At 46.4% G+C, this 24,190-nt stretch overlaps 1 protein-coding gene across 1 annotated transcript; it reads right to left on the bottom strand.

The window, feature by feature from the left end:
* Positions 1-5,112: 5,112 nt before the first annotated feature.
* LOC146355558 (uncharacterized) lies at positions 5,113-24,029 on the bottom strand. The gene is made up of 4 exons (XM_084840993.1): positions 22,172-24,029; positions 16,099-16,407; positions 14,305-14,409; positions 5,113-6,328 (listed from the first exon to the last, which is right to left on the bottom strand). The coding sequence occupies exons 1-4, from the start codon at positions 22,203-22,205 to the stop codon at positions 6,297-6,299; spliced, it is 480 nt and encodes a 159-aa protein (XP_084697119.1). The 5' UTR covers positions 22,206-24,029; the 3' UTR covers positions 5,113-6,296.
* Positions 24,030-24,190: the final 161 nt, after the last annotated feature.

The following is a 24,190-nucleotide window of genomic DNA, read 5'->3' as shown; positions in this document are numbered from 1 at the left end:
CCCTCCACTCCTTTTCCCTCGTGTGTTAGTTTTTTAGTTTGTAAGCCTGATAGCAGGGCCTGCCGCGCTCTCTTTTATTGACGGGAGCCCCTTTGAGAGGCAGAAATTGTCTGAAAAGTGGTATAAAAATGCGGCAAAGAAATAAATGATAGCCAAACATCTACCGTACACAACCTTGTGCTGTTTTCCAGTGCCTTGCCCCCTCTCACCTTTGAAAGCCAGTGTCCAGCCCTCATAATGCAACAGCTGGAAATGTAGAAGCACGTTGAGCAAACCCCTTGAGAAAACCTCGGTGTGCCCTTGAAACAGGAGGGGACGGGATCTGAGCGTTGCTCAATTTCACACAGGCACATCCCTTCCTCCCGCCCAGCCAACTCAGCTGTTAGCTGAACTTGACATCACAAAGGGGAAGTTAAAGTTATGCCCTGGAAACCAGCCGGATTCAATTCTAAACCGATGAGTAATGCCAGATTTTCCCATAGGTTAAGCTGGGCCAAATGAAATGGGAAACAAATGCCTTCCCAGCATCACTAGAGAAGATCTGCCTGCAAAGGCACAAGTTGTGTTGTTGAAACCCATGTCCAGTTATCAGCAATATTTAATTTTTCACAAAGAATCACAAGGGCAAATGAAACGGAATAATAATAAAAATATTATTTATTTTTGCACTCAAGGCTAATCTTACATAATTAGTTGGCTGTCTTGCCACTCAGACCATATTATAATGCCCTCAAATCCCAACTCTCTGGTAGTGTTCAGACGATCGCGTAGGGAAAAAGAGCCATCAAGGGCTTCTCCCCTGGCATGCCGCACATGCGACCGCCATTTACATAATTATTTGATTTATTTATTTTAAAAATTGGTATCCCGCCCTATATCATTAAGATCTCAGGGCAGCGTACAGATAACATCAATTTAAACAGTATAAAACAATAAATTATTTAAATGGCTAAGAGCATATTACACCATTAAACAAGCTAATATTAATTAGAAAATCTAAAACAATGAAACAGTTAAAACATTGTGCAACTTTAAGGAATTCAATTAGCCATCAAAGGCTTTGGTGAAAAGCCAAATTTCAACCTGGCACTGAAACAAAACCAACGTCTGCACCAATCTCGCTTCCAAGGGGAGGGTATTCCACAGCTGGGGTGCTACAGCAGAGAAGGCCCCCTCCCACATCTCACCATAGTGTATGTCTCACACTGGGACGCAGAGGAGGGCCCTCCAACAGATCTCAGTCCTCAGGCAGGCATATATAGGGAGAGGCGCTCCCTCAAATATTGAGGTACCAAGCCACTTAGGGCTTTAAATGTCACCACCAGAACCTTGAATTCTGACCGGAAGCGTTTTGGCAGCCAGTGCAATTCCTTTAAAACTGGTGTTATATGATCCTTACGAGATGTTCCAGTCAGCAGGCTTCTCCCCGCATTGCCACTTATGTAATTACCCACACTGCAGTGCAGGCTGGAGTGTTGTCCGAACCTGGCGCGCAGCAGGGGGGCTTCGTACTGACCCTACAGCTTCTACTGCATGTCGTGGGTTGTAGGGTCAGTATGAAGCCACCCCTTCCATGCTCCAGGTTCAGACGACATTCCAACCTGCACTACAGCACAGGTAATTACAGAAATGGAAGAGGGGGGGAGAAGCCACGATGGCTTCTTCTCCCTATGGGATTGTGTGAACCCAGTCTCTGAGTAGTGAGAACTTCAAGGCTGCAAGCATTAACCAGGTTTTATTTCCTTGGAATGGGAGTCACTGAAAGCTTATGGCATTTTTGTGATATAGACTTTATTTACACCAGCCTTCGCTGACCTGGCACCCTTCAGGTGTTTTGGACTTCAGCTCCTAGTAGCCAGCATGGCCAATGGTCAGGAATGCTGGGAATTGTAGTCCAAAACATCTGGAGGGCACCAGGCTGGGGAAAGCTGATCTACACACATACACACACACACACATGGGCTGAGCCCAGGCGGAGGCTCACAAACTTAGCACTCTAATACAGGGGTGCTGAACCTCAGGCCTAAGGGTCAAATTTGGCCGTCTGGGTTCCCAAATCTGGCCCTCTGGGGTTCTCCAGATGGCCACACCCCCTCCCCTGGCCCCACCCCTTGAATGCTGACCATTTGGTGTTTTCCTGGCATTTGTGCAGTCCCCCCACCCCCTTCTAGAAGGTCGAAATGCCTCTCCTAAGGCGCAGTTACTGGCAGGAATCGCTTTAAGCTGAAATATGCTGGTATTTTCGGTATTTCTGGCCTCTCTCAATTTGCCTTCGGCCCCACCAACCACTGGAATGCAGCCTTGGAAAGCTTCTCCTGAACAGAATTCAGCCCTCGGGCTGAAAGAGTTCTGCACCCCTGCTCCGACATACTGCTCCTCCATTAGGTTTCCCGGGAGAGCAACAGTGCTATAGGATTCTGGCAGAGAGCAGCGCTGTTCTTTGTATGACTCTCTGCCAGTCTCACTCCAGAACTGCTGGCGACTCCTTTGGTTTCCTGCTTACGAACCTGGTTTTCCACCTTCTGCTGTCTAAAGAGGTGGGGGGCATAATGATGGGTCAGCTCCACCCATCCCCTGCGCCTTCTTGGGCCACCTTTACTTCCATTGAGACACATCACCCGAACATTTGCTTCTTCATGCAGAATATTTTTGGGATTGCCTCTCCGCCTGCTGCGTGCTAGATGTACGAATAAAAATAATAAGATACAGAAACCACAAAAAGCAAAACCACTGTTCGTACAAGTAAAACCAGGGATAAATAAGGAAAACAGAGAGCAGCGTCAACTGTTAAAGCAGCTTGGCAGAACAGTGTTGCTTTCACCAGCAGCCTGAAGAACAATAAAGAGGAGGCTTGCAGAATATCACAGCACAGTCCCTTTGTCAGGTCTTAAGAGATATTGCCTCAGCGCAACCCACAGGGATAGCTGTACCCACAGAAATTTTAGAGCAGGAGAGGGGAACCTCCTTCAGCTGTTTTATACAGAGTCTGAACATTGGTGCATCTAGTCCAGTAGTCCAGTATTTACCTAGGGAGGTGGTGGGCTCTCCCATGCTGGAGGCCTTCAAGACGAGGCTGGACAGCCACCTGTCAGGGATGCTCTGACTTGGATTCCTGCATTGAGCAGGGGGTTGGACTCTACCGTCTTATGGGCCCCTTCCAACGCTGCTATTCTATGATTCTACGATTCTATGTCTACTCAAGGGATGCTGACTCTCTTTCAGTGGCTTTCCGGGGTATCTTGTGCAGATCTTTTCCTCATTACCAGATTTTTACTGATCTTAACTTTTTCATACGAAGATCTGGGGACTGAGCCCTACCCCTGGGACCTTGTGCATGCAAGGCATAAGCTGTACCACTGAGCTATAGCACCTCCTCAAAGAGGTGTTGGGTTCACAACAGCCTGGAAACCCCTGTCTCCATTTCCCTGACTGTACGGGGGTTGCCCGTACACAGCTGGAAACATTTATGAAAGCCTAGTAATTTGGGGGGATGTTGCTATTATGTAAGATCCCCAATATGGGGGATGCAATTATATAATTGTGGTATATTACATCACTTCTGTCACGGACAATTACTTTTTAATTACTTCCCTATTTGAAGTGAAGGGTTGCTTTGTTTTTTTACCTTTTTGATCACTCCAGTGGTATATACTAGGGTAGAATCATAGAATAGTAGGGCTGGAAGGGGCCTATAAGACCATCGAATCCAACCCCCTGCTCAATGCAGGAGGTCAGGAATGCTGGGAAGTACACGAGTACTTTCTGTTCACAACGTCTATCCTCCACATACTGATTTTGAAATATGCACATGGAGGCTACAGACAACCATTCTTGCATGATGGGTTAGCCACTGCGGTATGTATTATGCAACAATTATGTATAAGCATTTATAAAAAGGGTAAATGGGTATAGAATTTGGCTTCCTGTGAAGATTAGCTTCCATTAAGAAGGGAGAAAAAAGCAGCAGGTTTCTAGCCCTTATGGTTATGAAGATATGGTAATACCAGTTTTGTGTAGTGGTTAGAGTGTTGGCATTGGACTGGAGAGACTCAGTTCAAATCCCCACTCATTGATCAAATGTACTGAGTGACTGTGAAGAAATGCCCTGTATATAACTGTTGTTGTGGGAGTCAGAGGAAGTCTGTACCCAAGAGGTGGACCTGATTTGTGAGTGCTGGGGTGGAGATTTAAAGAATTTGGCCTGAGGTAAAATAATAAGAGGCTTGCAGCAGCAACAGTGCCTCTTGTGTCCTTAAGAATTCTCACTAAGCAGGCTTTTGAAAACCGCAAAGTTAATATTAATAATCCCTTATGTACCAAATGGAAGGCAAAAGGAAGAGGGGCCGACCAAGAGCAAGATGGATGGATGATATTCTGGAGGTGACGGGCTCGACCTTGGGGGAGCTGGGGGTGGCGACGGCCAACAGGAAGCTCTGGCGTGGGCTGGTCCATGAAGGCACGAAGAGTCGGAAGCAACTGACCGAATAAACAACAACAACATGTACCAAATATTCTTTTAATAAATTAACTTGTTAAATAGTTCATCTTGTCTCTAGTGCTGGTGCCCGTCTCATGCCTAAACCTCTTATACTACCAGCTGATCAGAAGCAGTCTGGAAGGTTCTGGACCTATTTTGCCTGTGGAATGTCAGAATTTGCGTGAGCATATCTCTGCCAGTGATCTCAGAGCAGAGCCTGGTGGAGTCACCCTTCATCCTGTCCACCCACTGGCTCAGCCTTGGTAAGGAAGCTCTCCATGAGAACCTGACAGAAGTGGGCTGGCTTTGCAGAAGGGTCACCCACCTGGAAGCATCAGTGCTGGAGGGCTGAACAGTGATGCCCTGTTTGGTCAGGGGCCTTGCTGAAAGGCCAGAAGCCCTTGTCTGTCAAGTGGTCTAGAGGCGGTGCCTTACAGTCACACGTTCCCCTTTTAAGCTGATGCAAAAGCAAGGAATCTCTTGCTAAGAACATCTTGTCTTAATTGCCTGAAACACTCCCTATTTGGATCCACTATCATCTGGGCCTCTGGAGGTGTTACAAAAATTGTGTTCTTTTCCCTGGTAGACCTTCCAATTCGTTTACCAAGAATGAGAGGAGGCAGAGATTTGGTCCAACACGATTTTATTCTGCAGAATAAGGCAACCCTTGGGGCTAACGCTCCATCAAAGGTTACAATCAAGTGATGTGATTCAAAAGTTTATATAGGCAAGACCTTTGGGGCTGTCTTACGCTTGCGCTGTACTAATCTCTTTGGCTGAGAGGGAAACAGAAGACAGGCAGCACCTTTGACATATCTAGGCATGCGCAGAGAGGTAGCCTTGTACTCTAGTAAACACATTCTTGGCATTCCTGAGTCTCTGATAAGGCGCTGTGTCTTTGTTTAGCATGGCAGTCTCACACTGAGGTAAAACCGACATAGCCTAGCTTATAAAATCATGGGATAACAGACATACTACAACTGAAATTTCTATAACAGTCCCCCCTCAAAAGGCTTTTCTTAAATCTCATACCTCTCTTTGGTCCAGCAGTGGACTACACACTTAAAGGCACAAACCAGCATCAATAGTATCATAACAAACAAGACTGCATTGATTACAAGTTGTTTTAACCATGCAAAATCAGGGAGCCAGGAAGTCAACTATAACCAAGGATCACTTGCTCCTGAATAATTCTGTCCAATCATATCTTGTAGTTTGGCAATTTCATCTTCTATGGTTTTGTTTAAATCATGGAACTTGCTTCACTAGGGTGCAGAAGCCACCTTGGCGTGCTAAGAGATAATCTAAAGCAAACTGATACTGGGCCACTAGCTGGCTGAGATCTTCAATTTCAGATTGCATGGCCCTTACCATTATGGCTGTGGCACTGATGGTCTCTTCTAAATGGCAAGTGAGGCCTAGGATACTTTTTCTGCAATAATTTCTGGGTATAAACCCAGGGTAAGCAATCCTGTAACTAGTTCACCCCCTACCTTGTTTGGTTCTGAATCTGACAGTTGTTATTACAGTGTCATCACAGTTTTTACTCATTTGTTTTATAAGTTGCCCTATTTTTCTAGTGGTTTGCTACTTTAACGGTGGCCTTCAGGTGGGTCAGCTTCCGGTGTGACCCCCTCTGGTGCAGGTGATGCTTTTATGTGGGTGTGATGGATCCACTTCTTTCTTCTAGCGACTTTTATAGCCGTGTGAGTGGTGAGTAGAACCTGGAATGGACCCTTTCATTTTTCAGTAAGTGGTTCATCTTTCCAGGACTGGATCAGCACCTAATTACCAGGACTGAAATTATGCACTGGAGCATCTAAAGGCAAGGATTCGTATGGTGCTGCGAACCTGTGAAGACAAGACAAAACAGACTGCAAGGCAGTAACATATTCATGGATCTTTAAAGCCCTTACTTTTAAGTTTATATTTAAGCTATCAGCCATAGGTAACATCTGAGGTGGGCGCCCATATAACATTTTAAACGGTGTCAATTTAATACTTCCCCTGGGGGTGCACTGTATTCGGGTTAAGGCGATTGGCAAGGCCTGTGGCCATTTTAATTTAGGGGCTACACTGTGTCTCACGAGTAGATCTTCTATTGCAATTTTTCTTAGATGTGTAGCCTGGTGCAAGTCTCTCACTATAAAGCTCAGAAGAGGCCTGGATATGAACACTTTGCCTCTTGGGACTATCTACCATCCATCTTTAGTATGCTTTGCCTTGTATTCAAGAGCTCTCTCATGCTCAGCTGGAGAGTAGATTGGAACCAAATCTGTACTCAAATATGGGATTAGGTCTCTTTCATAATGCACCTCCTCACTTCTCATTTGTGCGGCTTCTTTTGCAGCCTTATCTGCCAAAGCATTGCCTCTTATTTTTTCGGGATTGGCACTCTTTCCATGCGCTTTTTCGAGAGTAACTACTGCACATCTTGTGTATCTACAAACACCTTAAGGTTTGGCTTTGGTAACAAGGAATCAGTGAGGTCAGGCCTGATCAGAGTCACCTGACTTAAAATTTTTAAACAGTCATGACAATTTAGACCTGGCTTAGGGAGCAAGGTGGCAGGATGAGGCCTGGGCTTGAAAGCAGGGAGATCTCATAGCGTGACTGGCGTGACCGATAAAAGCACAGTTGCTGCCACGGCCCTTAAGCAAGCAGGCCATCTCTTTGCGGTTGGATCCAGAGTCTTCGAGTAGTATCCTACAGGTCTCCAGGAAGGACCTGTCCTTTGGGTCAAAACCCCTGATGCCACTCCTTTATTTTCATGTACATAGAGCCGGTACGGTTTGTCGGGATCTGGTAAGGCCAGAGCAGGTGGCGACACCAAGGCTTGCTTCAGCTTAAGAAAAGCCTTTTCCATTTTATTTGTCCATTTTCAGTGGATGATATTTTTTTTTTTTGTCAAAGCTTCATACAGGGGTTTCGCTTTCCCTCCATAATCAGGTATCCACATTGTAAAAAAAACCCGGTAAGCCCAAGGAAGGCTCGCAACTCTCGAGGGTCTGTAGGCCTCTGTGTCTTCTGTATGACGTCCAACCGAGCAGTGCTCAGGTCTCTGGTTCCCTTTCGAATCAGGTAGCCCAAGAAGGTGACATGGGTCTGGCAAATCTGAGCCTTTTCTCTTGACACTTTATAGCTTTTCAAGTTTAATTCTTGCAAGAGGGAGATAGTAGCTTTAGCACATGAGTCCTCTGTCTTGGTGGCCAGAAGAAGGTCATTTGAATATTGAAGCAAGGACACCCACGGCTGGTCCTCTTTCCCTTTTATGGCCACCATCGCCCCCCTCTTCTTCCCCTTTCGCTTTGGGCAGTCTTTTTGCCAATGTCCCTTCTCTTCATAGTAAGCGCATTCATTTCTTCCCAAATTAAGCTTTCTCTGATTCCCAAAATCTTTCTTTAAACCTTTATCTGCCCAATCAGGGGCTTGCCCTGTGATTGCCATTGCAATCAAAGCTGCGTTCTGTCTGCCCTTCTTATCTGCTTCCTTCTTCTCTACTTTTTCACTATTCACAAACACCTTATAAGCAATCTCTATCAACTGGGGCAGAGACATTGCTGCTGCCCCATCAGTCTTCTGCAACTTTCTCTTCTTTTTTTTTTTTCTTGCCTTTTCTGCTTTACACCATTGAAATCTAACAGCATGACTGAAAAACATTTTTTTTTCATTGCAGGGCATGGTGGAGCAGATCTGGCAATCATACTGTTCTTCTGGCTACACAGCCAGGGCCCATTAAGATCAAGGGAAGGGCATTTTTATATATGCAAAAAGTTTTAAGCCACCATTTTTGCATCGGCAACTCCACACTTTATGAATTTTGACAGAGTGACAAGCTTGCCTCTGAGCATTTAGAGTGTCCAGACAGTTCAGATTTTGAGAAAGAGCTGGAATACGTGGGGCAGGAACTTTCTCAGGCTTTAGAAGCACAGCTGGGCTTAGAGATGCCACAGGAGAAGGGGAGGGGGAATTTTCCTCTCTCACTTTTTAATACAATTTATTGGCCCCCTTTTTTTCTAAACGGAAACTAACTTTCGTAGTTTCTCTTTGAACTTTTTGAAGGCTGCTTCCTTTGTAGTTTGTGAATCTCTCAAAGCCTTGGAAATACAGCTTTTTATCTGAGTGTTGAAGTTACAAATCAAACTGTGCACTGAGCTGATCACAAACAAACACACAATTTACAACAACCGGAGTTTATGGCTATGACAAGCCTCACAGTACTGTTCATGGCAAATCTCTAACAGTCTAAAGTTCTAATCCATGTGCAGAGTGCCTCTCAAAAATCCAAACAATAATGGATCCAAACAAAAAGCTTTGGGCAATAAAAATGGGATGTTAGCAAAGGCTGTCTGTCTTTTCTTTAATTTAAGAGTAGAAGGTGTAACCTTACACCTCTTTTAGATTCTTCGACAGATAAGAGCAAGGTCTGCTCAGCTTTCCAGCTGTGATGCTTCAACTTGGGCAATTCTTTTGCAAATCTTACTGTTTCTATTAGGTCCTTACAGACATCTTCTGGTGGGGCCGGGCAACCCCCCCTTAGCTCTGCTCTCAATAGACTGGCAGAGATAAGCTTACACAGACCCAGACATTGCTCTGTCTTTGTTCCTTTAATTTTGCCACAGTCTTTAAGACTTCGAACAAATCTCTTTCTTCAGAGTTTACAACTTTTTTGTTGTTGTTGTAGCTGTTCCTGCTTCCTCTAACAAACTTGAATACACTGGAAGATGTTTCAACTTAGAAGGAGCTAGACCGAGCGAGACGTGGGGATGTAACAGATGGGTTCTCCGTGGGGGGGGGCTTCTCTCCCTCCTCCCCTCAGCAACCTCTCCTCCCAACCTAACAGGCCGAATAGGGCAGGGGAAACCCAGGGAGCCTTGGGCAGGATCTCTTAATCTCCAAGCTCTTTCCGTGGGGCTTGAATCAGGGAGAACAGGGGCTTTGGGCTTCATCTCGGAGCATACCATCATGACTTTACAATATTGACCTTTATGCTTTCTTATTCAGTCAGGATTTTTCAATATCCACATTTGCCAAGCATCAATATAAGGCAGCTGATCCCCATGGTTATCAACAATCACTTTATTATATACCTTGGACCCAACATTTTTTTTTTCAGCTTCCCCCAGTTGGCCAGCCAACACTAAATGTCACCCATTCCCCATTACAAAACTTTATGAGCTCATCTTTTGTCATTAAACAACTTAAAATTCTTAAGCATGCATCCCAGTGGGTCTTGGCTATTTTCTCCTACGAAAGTTTTGATCCTATCCTGTCGGCCAATTTTTTTTTTTTCTTTCCCAACTGCTGCTTAAGCAAGGCTCAGTTAGACAAGAATGGGAGATTTGCACTCCCCAGACGGCCCAGACAGTGCGATCCAACTTACCTCGTAGCTCAGCCTCCAAACGACCCCAGAGTCGGACAGTGTTTCGTCCTGTCCTCCAAAGACCGCCACTTGCCTCGTCTCTTCAGGAGTCCTTTGCTAGCTGGGTTGCCAGGCAACAGCTGCCTCAAACCTCACGGTGAACCAAACAAGGTCCAGGGCGCCCTCCGCTTGGGTTGATCCAGCGTTTGCCTAGCTCCCAGGTCACACAGGGCTGTCCTGCCGCGGTCGCCAAATTTGTTACAAAAATTGTGTTCTTTTCCCTGGTAGACCTTCCAATTCGTTTACCAAGAATGAGAGGAGGCAGAGATTTGGTCCAACACGATTTTATTCTGCAGAATAAGGCAACCCTTGGGGCTAACGCTCCATCAAAGGTTACAATCAAGTGATGTGATTCAAAAGTTTATATGGGCAAGACCTTTGGGGCTGTCTTACGCTTGCGCTGTACTAATCTCTTTGGCTGAGAGGGAAACAGAAGACAGGCAGCACCTTTGACATATCTAGGCATGCGCAGAGAGGTAGCCTTGTACTCTAGTAAACACATTCTTGGCATTCCTGAGTCTCTGATAAGGCGCTGTGTCTTTGTTTAGCATGGCAGTCTCACACTGAGGTAAAACAGACATAGCCTAGCTTATAAAATCATGGGATAACAGACATACTACAACTGAAATTTCTATAACAGAGGCACTCTACACATGGATTCTGTTTCTAATTAGAATTTTGGATTGCTAAGGACTTGCCATGAGAAGTACTGTAAAACTTTTCATAAAACTCTCAGTTTGCTGTGGATTGCGTGTCTTCCTTGTTGTCAGCTCAGAGTGCTGGCAGGCTGGGTTTGATCCTGTCTCTTAGACTTTTATCTGTCTGGACTCATGCAGCGTGGAGTTACCAAAGTGAAAGCTGTGGTCGCTGAACTCTCTGCTTGTGTGGTTTTACTCTTGGACTTAATAGGCCTTGACCATGTAGCGCAGAGGTCCCAATGAAGATCCAAGGTTAGATGAAGTCTCTCGGTGTGTGAATTTGTTTGGGCTTTTTCTAGAACTCATGCCTTTGATTGCCTGGGAAGGGTGACCCCAGGATTCCTGAACTTCTTCCCCTGTGTTTTGAGCCACAGAGATTTCAATGGGGAAACCTGTTGTGCAGACCTCTGTCATAGTTGTAGTTTTTCAGCTTTAGATGGTTCTGGAATTACATAGAGCCTATAGCTAATGACCATCAGCTATATGATTTTTGAAGACTGTAACCATTAAACTTCTGCTGTGGGATTTTCTGAATAAAGAAGTCTCACTGATTTGTGTGTCCTGTGTCAGATTGTCAGAGTGTGTGTACTGGAAGGATTGGAAGTCATGACAGCTCCTTAAGCCCTGCAATATAAGTATTTGCTAAAGACAAGAAACTCCACAGGTGGGTTTGCCCAGTGAAGGAACAGTTTCCCCTTAGGCAGTGCTGGGGAGAGGAAATCCCCCATAGTGACATTCTCTCTCATCCTAGCATATCTCGCAGGGTTGTTGTGAGAATAAAATGGGGAGGGAAAAGAATTATGTACATTGCCCTGAGCTCTTTGTAGGAAAGGTGGGATACACACAGTAAATAATAAGGGGCAGGATTTCAGTGCCTTTTCCCAGAAGTATGCAAGAGTAAAAAAGAAAAGAAAAAAGAAGCAGAATACAGAACACACGTCCTAATCTGCATAATTTATACAAGTTGCAGGATTTAGCTAGGAATACACTGGCAGAAGGTGATTGTTTCCAAACCTGATCTGGGACGATAAGAGCGTGCCCCAATACAATAAATATTTTTTAAAAGCAGGAAAGCCTGCACCCATCAACAGCTTCAAGCAAATCAGGAACAGAATCCAAAATGTGGTATTAAAATGCTTTATATGTAAATCCAAGTCAAGCAAAGTCTTCCCTTGGGGCTCTTTCAAGTCAAACAAAGGTGTGCCAAGGGTTGTGCAGCCTGTGAAACAGACTTTGCCCCAGGGGCCCTATTAAATCTACATCACTAGATAATTTCCAGAGGGAAATAAAGCTCTGGGTGAGGAGTGACCCTGGTGCCCTTTGCAGAGCCTCCAAGAGGGTTTATGGGGCCTGGTGCAGGTGTGATGTTGGCACCCCCACAACTCATCTTGGCATCCCCCTCAGCTCAGCTTGGCGTTCCCCCCAGCTCAGCTCGGCATCCCTCTCAGTGGAGTGTTTCCGCTGGCAATTTATGACACAGTTGTTTGTCGTTTCTCTGACATTTAGCATGGCCAGCTACCCTTAGTTATTTGAACGGCATATTGTTTGATCACTGTTTTATTATTTGGTTTTATTCCGGGAGAGAACGCAGGACAGGAAGGCCTGGCGTGCTATGGTCCATGGGGTCACGAAGAGTCGGACACGACTGAATGACTGAACAACAACAACAACAATTATTATTATTATTATTATTATTATTATTATTATTTTCTTTACGAACCACTTTGGGATTGTTTAAAAAATGAAAGCCGATATTAAAATTTTCTGAAATAAATAAATACAAAAGTACCATAAATAAAATAAATGAGAAGAAAAGAAGGAAGGCCCATGTCTACAAACACACATCCACACACACCATCTAGAGAACTGCACTGTACTCATACTCAAGGATGTCGGGTTTGCATCTGGGGTGCGCTGGCTTGCTTTGGAACAACATGGGGTCGGGGTCAATACGTATCTTCCGTTATTTGAGGATAAGGCACTGTTGGACTGCTCAGAGTTGCCACCTACTGGTGCACAGAGTAATTACCTATCCATAGTTTTCTCTGGCCCTCCATTCATTTCTCTCGGGGAGGGGGGGCAGGGCAGGGGCAGGAGGAAGGATTATGGCTTTAAGAGGCCAACCTTTTTGGGGAGAAGTGGAAAGAGGCAACCTGTCTGCATATATGAGTGTAGTTTCCCGATTTCTAGGGCCTAACGAGGGACCTTGGAATTGAGGAGGAGGCACTCACACTCCAAAGACATCAGCTCAGAGACGGAACCTATTAGAAGAAAGAATATCTAAGCCAGGAGACAAATTCCCATTCACTGGCATTTACCTGAACAGGCAGTTTTTGCAATACAATAGGGCACTGTAGACAGAGGTGCAGCTAAGTTGTTTGAGACCCTGGGATTAAAGAACGGGGGTGGTGGTGGGGCTTTAGATGGCCACATGTATTACTTCAGTTGAGAACAGGGCCGGCCCAAGACCTTTTGCTGCCTGAGGTAAAGAACAAGATGGTGCTCTCTCCCATCACTGACAATGGGACAGCACCCTCCACTGCACCTGAAGGCAGCAGGCTAGCTTAGGCGTCACAGGGCAGGCTGCACGGCCCACAGGTCTCTCCTCCAACACCTGGCTTCTGCCTTGCAGCTTCTGCTGCCTGAGGCGACTGCCTCACTCTGCCAAGTGGCAGGACCGGCCCTGGCTGAGAAGCACATGACTAGCGCTGCTCCTCTCTGCCCCCACAACCGCCATTCCATGCTTTACAACTGCTTCTACATTCCTGGCCCTCTGAGCATCTGCAGTTGAACATTTTGAGCTCATTTAAATCACAGCGACAGCATGAGCACAGGTATAAAATGGAGCTTGCTTCTGATGCCCTGTCGCTCTCTGGGCGGCCATTTCTGGCAGGTGGGGCTGGGCTGCGGGCCCTAGATTTGGCCCCAGGGTCCACCACTAGCGGCACCGCGGCCTGTAGAGGCAACGTGTAATCTATCAGAAGGGAGTTTGGGGGCCTCACATATACCTGGAAATTATGTTCTGTGACATAGAAAATTCCCCCCACATCCCCAAATCTCAGAGGTAACCAAGCGGTGGGATAGATCTGCGATAGAGGAAGATTGCCCTGGGAGTCTTTTGACTCAGGAGCAGGATAGAAATGCTTTGAATAAACAAAGACATAAGTAAATATATACAATTTGCATATGCTCATTGATATGTACAGATATACATATAAATGAGCATGTGCAAATTTTATGCAAATCTCTGTCCTCTTTTGTCCTTTTTTACAACCCCCCCCACATTTCCTCTTTTTGGCGATGCAGACGTGGCCACCCTGTCAAGGGAGAGGGCCTTCTTGGTTGTAGCGCCATGTTACATGTTTGCTGGGGAGCCTCATCTAGAGGCATTTTTACATCTTTCCAATACTAGGCAAACACTATTCTCCCCCGTGCTTTTAAAAATTCTTATGATACTATCTTTTATGCTATCTTTAAATCTAGTGTTTTTATTCTAGTATCTGTTGTTTTGATCTACTGACTTTATTGTTTTGTTACCATTATGATAATTAGCTGCCCTGGAAATATATAAGTACTGAACAGCAGGATAAAAAACATATATCAGTAATACGTAACAGTGCTCGACCGTTCCCCCTGGGGCACATAGAGGAATTACCGCACAGCTGGTTCCAGCCACCATGTTGAAGGTGGAAATTGAAGATGCTTACCAGCCTTGGTGGACTGCGGGGAGGGAGTCGAGACATCTGTCTGAACAGGTCTGGAATGGCAGCTTAGCACTAAGCTGAGAAGAAGAGGAACTCCACCTGCAGGTCCTGAAAGGCAGAACGTAGGGGATCATTTATGTGATGATGATGTTAAAACTGGGGGGGGGGGGAGTGGAGCCCACAAAAGAGGATGTGGCAGGCTGCATGCAGCCTGCAGGTTGCAGGTTCCCCTCTCCTGCATTTACCAAAGTGGTATCATACCACACCATGCGCCATGGTTACAAATTGGCACGTGCGCACACACACAGAGAAATAGTGAACTCAGGTTCTGAGTTATCATGGCTATATAGCCAAAACAGGGCTACTGAGAAACAAGAGGGAGCTGGCAGCATGCTCAGGGGAACCCCAAGGTTTGCAGAAGTAGACATATCTTTAGGGCGGGACCCCGAAACAGTGGCAATAGAATGCTGAGTGGGAGTGGGGATGGAATGGAGTATCCTGAAAGGAAGCTGGCTGGCTGAAAGGCTAACTAGGAGTACTCTGCACTGCAACATTTTGTCGCAGGTTCCACTTCTCCAATTTTATTCTCATAGCAACCCATTGAAGTAGGTTAGGCTGAGAGACGGTGACAGGCCCAAGGTTATCCATCGGGGGGATTTGAACCCAAGTCCAGGTTCGACACTTTATACACTGACTCTCAAAGTTGTGGTTTGGGTGCTGCGGAAGTGTAAGTTCTCCACAATTTGCACACTCATTGGGGAAGACACCATCTGGATTCCTCACAACAAAGTTCAGCAATCAAGGCTTTTTTTTTTTTTAGTCATCTGGGAAGGCCCTTAGCTGACTCGTCTTGGTTCTCACAGTGGTTGTACTCAGTTATCGACTGGTGCAAATTAGTTCACAGCAAAACTACGGGTGGAATCCAATGAAGTCCTCCCTCTGACTGCACGGCTTCCGTCGCTGAAACGGCGTGGGTGGGTGGGAATTCCCCCTGCACCCCCTCCCTACACCTTCCGAATGTGCTCCAGAGGGCTAGGGGCCCCTCAAACCAGATCTTTGGGGGCACTGGCAGCTGCGGGCGGGAGGAGAGGAGCAGAAATGCCGCCCTGTAAGTCTACCATCAGAAACAGACGGAAGGTGAATGAATGGTTGATTGCACAGTGACAACATAGACAGCCAGTGTGGTACAGTGGTTAGAGTGTTGGACTAGTAATGGGGAGACCCCCATTCAAGTCCCCGCTCAGCCATGAAGCTCCCTGGGTGACTTTGGGCCTGTCACTGATTCTCAGCCTAACCTACTTCACAGGGTTGTTATGAGGATAGAATTGTGAGGAGGAGAAAGACCATGTCAGCCCCCTTTGGGTTCCTTGCAAGAGGAAGAAAGGCGGGATATAAAATAACAACAACAACAACAACAACGTGACCACATACACGCACAGAGTGTCGGTGCCAGGCTTTGAAGGCCCTTGGGCAAGGCACCCTCAGTGGGCCCCTTCTCATCACCGCCACAGTCACCCCCTGCTCTTACTCTTCCTCTTTCCCATCACTGCAACCACTTGCTTGCTTGGCAGGCAGAGAATCAATCAGCCAGGAGGCAGCGGTGCCTAGTGCTCCACCTCACCACCACCGTTGACTGGGCCAGAGCAAGAAGCAGGGGAGCAAGCAGGAGGAGCAGCCACTGTCAGTAGGCCCCTGCTGGGGTGCGGGACCTTGGCAGGTGCCCAACCATGCCCACTCTTAATGCATACCTGCACACAGGCACAGGCACAGACACCCCCCACACACACACACACTCACCTATGTAACACACAAAAGGATTCTTCTGGTGGCAGTTCTCTGGATACCACAGGCCCTGTTTCATAACCGCACGACTCTGTGAGGGCCTGGTTCCTGGGCTCCACTGTTGAAACCTATATGGGTCACCATTAACCCACATCCAGGAGAAAACTTGATAGTACAGCCCAATCCAGACAGAGCAGTTGGCATCTCGGAACGTTGCCAGCGTGGTGCTGCGTTGACGGCAGTGGCAGTAGGCATCAAAGAAGGTCTGGGGGTCGTGGACAAGGAAGTACTCACGCTCTGAGGCCATGAGCCTTTCTACAGTGGCTGTCAGAAAGAAAACATCTTTATTTCAGGAAGCCTTCCTTGAGTGAACGGCCACGGTGTTGTCAGAATTCTGTTTCCTTTTAAAAATAGTAATTATTTTAACATAGTGTTTTATTCTTTTATCCTGTTTTGTATCTTTTATTGTTCACCCCTCCGGAATCTGTCTAGATACAGAGCAGTATACAAATGTCGTAACATAAATAAATAAAATGGGATGAGGAAGGAACCAAATATATCAGGCTTCTAGACTCGACCTCTAACCCTACCCCACCTCTCTTGGAAAGTAAGAAGCCTAATAAGACTGGGTTGTAGGATGTTGAAACAGATGGAGACCAAGCACAGGGGAGATTAGGGGCCAACAATGCCACTGAGGTACTAGGAGCCTTTGGACAGAGGGTAAAAACATCACACCAGTGGTGGCTGATGCCCATTGGGGCTGGTGGGGCAGGACAGCTAAAGGCAGACGGAGGCAAGGAGTTGTACTAGGCGGAGCCAGCTAGAGCAGGAGTTCAAACCAGAGAGGAGGGGGAACTCGGCCACAGCTGGGTGTTTGGTGCCCTGCCTGCCAGGAAATACCAGCTGTCTCTGCATCACACCGTAAAGACAGCCCAACAAGGTCTCATTGGTTGGGTTCCAAGCCAAGGCATCTGTTTGGAAGAGGCAGGAACTGGATGGAGAGAGGGAGAGTAGTCTGTTAACCTGGTACTAAAAAGGTTAAATAATTTTGCTAACAAAAACCTGAAGAGGCTACTTCAAACTGAGGATGGCTAATTTGACCTGGAACGACTGAATGACCTGAAGGAGGGTTTGGGGGAGACGTACAAGAACCCCTAAAAGACCCCAGACTCATAATGACAAGCCTGTATTCCAGCCGTGGGGTGGGGGGAGGCACATATTCACTTGATCACGAAAGCCCTCAGCCCAGCCCTTATTGCAACAACGACTCTGGAGCGGAGGGCTATGGATGGCTAGCGAACTATAGCACTCAGCCCCAGAGTCATTGTTGCAATAGAGGCTGGGCTGAGGGCTTTAGATAGCTGAAGAGCTTTAGTGCTTTAGTGATCAAGAGAAAATGCCCACCACCCTCCCCCTGGCTGGAATACAGGCTTCTCAGTGTTCAAGCCTGTATTGGGGCATTTTTGCTTGATTGCAAAATGGTGCAGGGTTTTGGTGTGACAAGTGCCTCCTGAGTAGGGGAGGCTACATACCAAGTTTGGTCCCGGATCCTGCAAACCTCCAAGGGTTTATAGCCACTACCCCTTTTGCTGAACTTGGGATTTTTGCTCCCCTGGGGCAATTGCGCAGGGTTTGGATGGTGGGTCCAGTGCCTCCCGACTAGGAGAGGCTGCGTGTGACATTTGGTCCCGATCCTGCAAACCCCCAAGGTTTATAACTGGCACACCCTTGTTGCTGCACTTTTTCTGCACTTTCACTGCTTGATGAGTGATTGCGCCAGGTCTTGATGGTGGATCATGTGCCTCCTGACTGGGGGAGGCTGTGTATGAAGTTTTGTCCGGATCCTGCAAATGTCCAGTGCTTTAGAGGTGAAACAGCACCACTGCTCAGGAGGAAGGACTGCAGCAGGACAGAGGGCGGCAGGGGGTGGGGGGTGCGGTTGTGAGTCAAATTACACACAGCAGCTTAATAAGCTACTCACAGTAGCTTATTAGCCCAGTCGTGTGGTGGGGCATCATGGGCTATTTAAAAAGCCACCATGGCTTAACATGCCATTGGAACGCGGCCAGGCTCAAGGTCACTAAGGCAGACAAGCTGAAACGGGTGTAGGAGTGAAAGAACAGAAGAACTGAGCATGCTCATCTGCCTGCTAGGAGGAGGAAAATTACTGTTCCTCATCTCGTGATGTATACCTGGAGATAAGACAATGTCCTTACTTGATGCTAGTTGGACTGGGGAAGTCATAGCACTGAGCATGAGCGACAAGTGGGAGGAGGTGTTCAGGTAGATATGACCAAATATGATCAACAATGAATATGACTTCAAAGAAGATGTACCAGGGAGAAAGACATCAATCAAGATAGCATGCCCTGATGGCCGACTTTTAGCCTTGTTTTAGTAAACTTAAAAATAACCCGTTAGTGCTAATGCCAGAGACAGAGATGTTCCCAAAACACATGGGCATAAAATGTGAGATTGTTGGAGACAGACACCTCCCTTCTGATTGGTCTAATCACTCATGCACCCCATTTCTGATTGGAAAATGGTGGTCTCATCATTCTTTGGGGACCCCACCTTTGTCCAGAACAAGTGTATAAAAGTAGAGGTAGCGAGAGTTGCAGTTCACTTTGCTGTTTCACTGCTTCACCTCTGATCTTCTCTGGGCTACTGGACCCAAGGATTTGGGTAACTATGGACTTCTCTAGACTGTTAGACTTTAGAACTTAGAATATTTTCTGAAAGTAGAACTTAGAATTATTTCTGAAGTTAGGACTTGGAATATTTTCTGAGTTTGGGTCTTAGAGTAAATTCTGAGCCTGAGACTTTGAGTTATTCCTGAAGATGAAATGTAGAATTATTTCCAAGTCTTGCGTTTTTCCTTTCACTCTAGCTTCTCGTGTTAATACTTCACATGCCTAGAGGAATTAAAGCAATGCTTTACCTTAGCTTTTATAATTCAAGTAATGTGCGGGAGGAGGACAAAAAGAGTTAACAATTGTGTTTTAGTTTACTTTAGATTTGTTTTAGTTTAGCTTTAAATCGCAAGTAGTAAACAGCAGAAGATAGGTAAGTGGAGTCATAACAATGTTATAAGCTCAAGCTGTTCTCTTTATTAGCTAAATTCGTAGTACTAACATTGGCAGTTACAATTCTTTTAATTAATCTCATATTTTTGTTGCGCTCCCTTTTCCTGTAATCACAGAGAAAGTTTCTAAGGGTTATATAATCACCATGCCACCACTTCCTTTTAATGTTGTAATTTTCTAAAATAAATAGATTCCAATTAACAATTTTGTCGTAGTGATGTTTATCTGTTTAGATTAGTTTGTTACGTGTAGGTTCTGAAGTTAAATGTGACCGAATGTGCATAGTCAGGGAAACAGCTGGAGGGGTGGGGAGGCATCTGAAATATCCTGCCATTACATATTCTAGGTTTGCCCTGCTGTTCTGCATCGGCTTTTTATTTTGAGTAAGCTACCAAAGCTATCAGAGATTGTCAGGAAGGACAAACCCTGACATTTGCATGGCAATCGCATTGACATGGAAAATACACCCAGAACACAACACACACACATACTTTTCCTGCAGGCAATGCAGGGATGCCAACTTTTAATCACCTTCATTGATGCTTTATGCAGAAAAGCGCTGGAACCAACAAATGTGGTAAAATGGAAATATGTTTGTAAACTCATAAGGCTCTATGGAAGGAGCCATAGAGTGGAAGGCTCTATGGCTCCCTGATGTGTAAAACAGCCTTCCCCAACCTGGTGCCCTCCCGATGTGCTGGATGGCAACTCTTATCATTCCCAGCCACCTACTCTGATGTCTTTCCAGTACCAGCCAAAGACTGTCTTTTTATAATGTGGCTTTTAAAGCTTTGTTGATCTATTTTATTTTAGACTTCAGTCCTATACTCCAGTCTTCTACAACCTAGTGCCTTCCAGATATTCTGAACTTCAACTCCCATCAGCTCCAGGCACACAGAACATGGTCAAGAATGCTGGGAATTATAGTCCAAAATATCTGGAGGGCACCAGGTTGGGGAAGGCTGCTATACCCACCGACCTGGGTAAGTTTCATTGAAGTTAGTGGGACTTTCGAGTAGACAAACGTAGGATTGTAGTAATTGTAGTCATAATGTATTCATTATTTTATGGTGCATTTAAAATTGTAAGTCACCCTGATAATACCGTTGAAGGGCAGGATATGTATCTAGGTAACCATCATGGCTATTAATATTAACTCAATTCTCTGAGTGTAGAATAGCCTTATGTAGCCAAAACAGCACCATCCATGCACAAGACAGAGATATCAAGTATTTAAAAGTGCTGGTTTGACTTATAAAGCCTTACACAGCTGAGGACTGCAATACCTGCTGGAGTGCTTCTCCCGGCATGAACCTACCTGTATACTGTGCTCATCATCTAAGGCCCTCCTCCAGGTGCCTCCTCCAAGAAAGGCTCAGAAGGTGGCAACAAGGGAGAGGGCCTTCTCAGTGGTGGTGCCCCCCCCCCCACAAGGTCCACCTGGTGCAAACATTATCTTTTCGGTGCTAGGTTAAAACCTTCCTCAGGCACTTGGCAGGATATGATAAGGCTTTTAATTGGGTCGTGGGATTTTTTATTGTTGATTGTTAAAATTGTTTAGCTGGATAGGTATGTGAGTATGTGCGTGTGCACTGTCTGTTTATAATTGTATGTAAGTAGTTTTTCTATTATGTACAATATTGGATTTTTAAGGTTTTAAATCTTTGTAAACTGCCCAGAGAGCTTTGGTGGTATAGAAATGTAACGAATCAGCGGGCTTCAAGGTCTGTTGAAGTATAAATAGATCTGTAAGGGGGGAGGGGACCTAAGGGGGGGGATCCATAAAAAGCTCAATGAACATGCTCAGTGAGCATGCAATGCTGACTATTGGAGCAGGAGAAACAGAAAGCCAGTGGGGAAGGTTTGTCATGGCGGGAATCCTGAACAGGAACACTTCACATTTTGTCGTAAATAAATGCATACATGATGGATAAGGCTATTAATACCTACTAGTAATGGGAATACGTATTACCTCCAGTATCAAGATACCTCTGTATACCAGTTGATGGGAATCTATTGTCCTCAGGTCCTGCTTGTGGGCTTCCCAGGGGCATTGGGTGGTCACTGTGGGAACAGAATGCTGGACTATATAGAGTCCAGCCTCACCCAACTTGTTGCCCTCCAGATATTTTGGACTACAACTTCCAGCATTCCCGACCACTAGCCATGCTGGCTGGGGTTGATAGTTGGTCCAAAATATTTGGAGGGCACCATAAGAATGTAAGAAGAGCCCTGCTGGATCAGACCAAGTATCCAACTAGTCCAGCGTTCTGTTCACACAGTGGCCCACCAGCTGCCCACGGGAAACCCACACCAGAACGTGAGCATAACAGCACCCTCCCACCCATGTTCCCCAGCAATTGGTGTATGCAGGCCCACTTCCTCCGATACTAGTAGTAAATGACAACTATCAGGACTAGTAGCCATTGACAGCCTTCTCCTCCAGGAATTTGTCCAACCCCCTTTTAAGGCCATCCAAACTGGTGGCCATCACTACATCTTGTGGTAGCGAATTCCATAGTTCAACTATGTGCTGTGTGAAGAAGCCCTTCCTTTTATCTGCCCTGAATCTCCCACCAATCAGTTTCATAGTATGACCCCCGTTTCTGGTATTTTGAGAAAGGGAGAAAAATATCTCCCTATCTACTTTCTCCACACCATGCATAATCCAGGTTGGGGAAGGCTGGATCCAGCAGGGCTCTTTGTTCATTCTTTAGGATGGATTTACTCTAAAAATAATCGGAGCGCTACTAGTTGGAGACAGCAGAGGCTGGTGGCTCTGATTTTGTTGGAGCTGTGAATCTATTCTGGGTTTCAGTCAGAACCAGACAGGACTCTAAAACAGCTATCCAAGGTGTTGAACCATATCCCCAAAATAGAGTCAGAACCTTGGATAGCTCCTTTAGAGTTCTGGCTGGTTATGACTAAAACCCAGAACGGACTCACAGCCCCACCAAAATTGAAGTCACCAGCTTCCTGGGTTTGAGAGAACCATTACTTACCCCCTAGAAGAAAAGCTGCTCCTGAAAGCCTCATAGTGGTGCCAAGGGAGGCAGACGTGCTTCCTTAAAAACCCAGCGAGGCTCCAGGACAGGAAAGAGTTGAGGCTGTCTTCACAGAGGACCGCAATGCTGGGCCTTTGGCGAATAGAAAATTAAGACCCCGTTCTGGGGCCCAAAGCATTCAAGATGAAGGTGGACCCCAAGTGGGGACCCGTGAGGAGTCCAGTTGAGGCAACAGTCTTCTCAGGTTGCCACAGGATTCCAAGGATGGGAGATGCCGATGCCACTGGAATATGGACATTTTACAACTGCTGAAGTGAGATTTGAATTTCAAATCATATAGGTGTGTCTTCCCGAAGACAAAGCAGCTGCCGCCTCCACAGACACATCCTGCCTCTAAGGATGGAGCTGCACAGGAGCGCTTCATCACCGAAGCATTCCACTAATCCACTACCACCACCCCATCTTTTGTAACCAGTTCACTGGCGACAAACAAAGGCCATGTTTCCTCCATCACATGCCTGCTTGCCAGGGGCGACTGGGAAGTCACATTGGAGACAAATCACTGGATTGGATGGGCAAATGTTCTTACAATTCCGGACTCATCTCTTACCTTGCCATAACTCACTAAGGGAGCAATCCTATGGCCGCTAGTCAGTGCCTAGACAGCCACAGGATAGGTTGGTTCCTGGGAACTGACCTCGGAGTCCGTGCTCCAAGGTCGGTTCCCTGAGAACCGACCTCTACCCCTTCCCGTGCTGCCTCATAGGCAGTGCAGAACGGCCCCACGATCCGTGCTCAGAGTGCAGAGCAGCAAAAGCGAAGCATTCCTGTGGGTGTGTCAGGGCGGGGAAGTCGGAAATGCTGGTATGACACATCTTACATGTTGTCCAGCTGCCACTTCCTGCACTCCGCGGTCCCATGGCTAGACAGCTGAAATAGGCTGTCCAGCCGCAAATGCAGGGTGGCTGAAGCGTGGAGGGGACGATCCCCTCCGTGCTTCTCCTGCCCTGCATTGGTTAGGCAGTCGCCTCTGAGTTCAGAGGCGGCCACCTATCCGGATAGGATTGCACCCTCTACCTCTTTCTTCAGAAGCCCAAGGGACGGACATGGACAAGGACACCCCCCCCTAACATTTTGTAATTGTAAACTCTGCACAGCAGGGGTAGAGAACCTGTGGTCCTCCAGATGTTGTCAAGACTACAACTTCCATCCTCCCTGACCACTGCCCATGTTGGCTGGGGCTGATGGGGGTTGGAGTCCATCACCATATAGAGCGTCACAGGACCCCTACCCGTTTTCGAGTTAATACAAAATGTGCCTCCATCCCATGTCCCTCTGGCAGCTTGAGGGCTCAGCAGAGAAACAGGATAGCAAAGGAAAATGTCTCGTACTTTGCCCATATGCCTCAAGAAACCACAGCCCGGTTCCCCCACCACAAATGTGCTTACTGTGCACACAGCTTCAAGTGACAGTTCCCTGGGAGTGCACTATCTGGTCTCATCCACTGGCCAGACAGCCAAGGGCCACTGGGGGGCTGCACACCCCTGCCTCCCAGGAGAAACATCTCAGCATGGAGGAGACCAACCTAGCCCTATACACTGGAAAAAGAAGGAACAGCTGCAGGGAACTTGTTTCGGCCTTCCCTGCAAAGAAGTTGTTCTTTCTGTAAGAACTTCAAAACTAAGAACGGGTGCCTGAGTGTTGCTTCCCCCCACCTCCACCCCCAGCGTTTAAAAAACAAAATAACTCCAAGGTGCACACCCCTAGGGTCCCCGTAGTATGCATGCTAAATTACAGGAGTCTAGGTTTTACGGTCTTACTGCTATGGTGCTGATGGATGGACAGACAAACTGAGACACACCTTCTCTTTTATTATTATTATAGATTTTTACAGGGCAATCCTGTGTGCATCTACTCAGAAGTAAGCCCCACCCTATTCAGTGGGTCTCACTTCCTTGTATGTTTAGGATTGTGACCTTAATCAAACTGCCTTGGAAGTTTTTACATGGAAAGGTG

Source organism: Heloderma suspectum, chromosome 2, assembly GCF_057233095.1.
Source record: "Heloderma suspectum isolate Gila_16-S chromosome 2, 16-S_ref, whole genome shotgun sequence".
Classification (NCBI taxonomy): domain Eukaryota; kingdom Metazoa; phylum Chordata; class Lepidosauria; order Squamata; family Helodermatidae; genus Heloderma; species Heloderma suspectum.
The sequence above is the reverse complement of the archived record's forward strand: the minus strand, read 5'-3'. Positions and strand labels throughout refer to the sequence as shown.

Coding starts and splice junctions, on each gene's coding strand:
- LOC146355558 (XM_084840993.1), bottom strand. CDS start 22,205: ATGAGGCTTTCAGGAGCAGCTTTTCTTCTAGGGG. Junction 16,408..22,171: donor AGCAGCTTTTCTTCTAGGGG/GTAAGTAATGGT, acceptor TCTTTCTGACAG/CCACTGTAGAAAGGCTCATG. Junction 14,410..16,098: donor TCCTTTTGTGTGTTACATAG/GTGAGTGTGTGT, acceptor TCTGCCTTTCAG/GACCTGCAGGTGGAGTTCCT.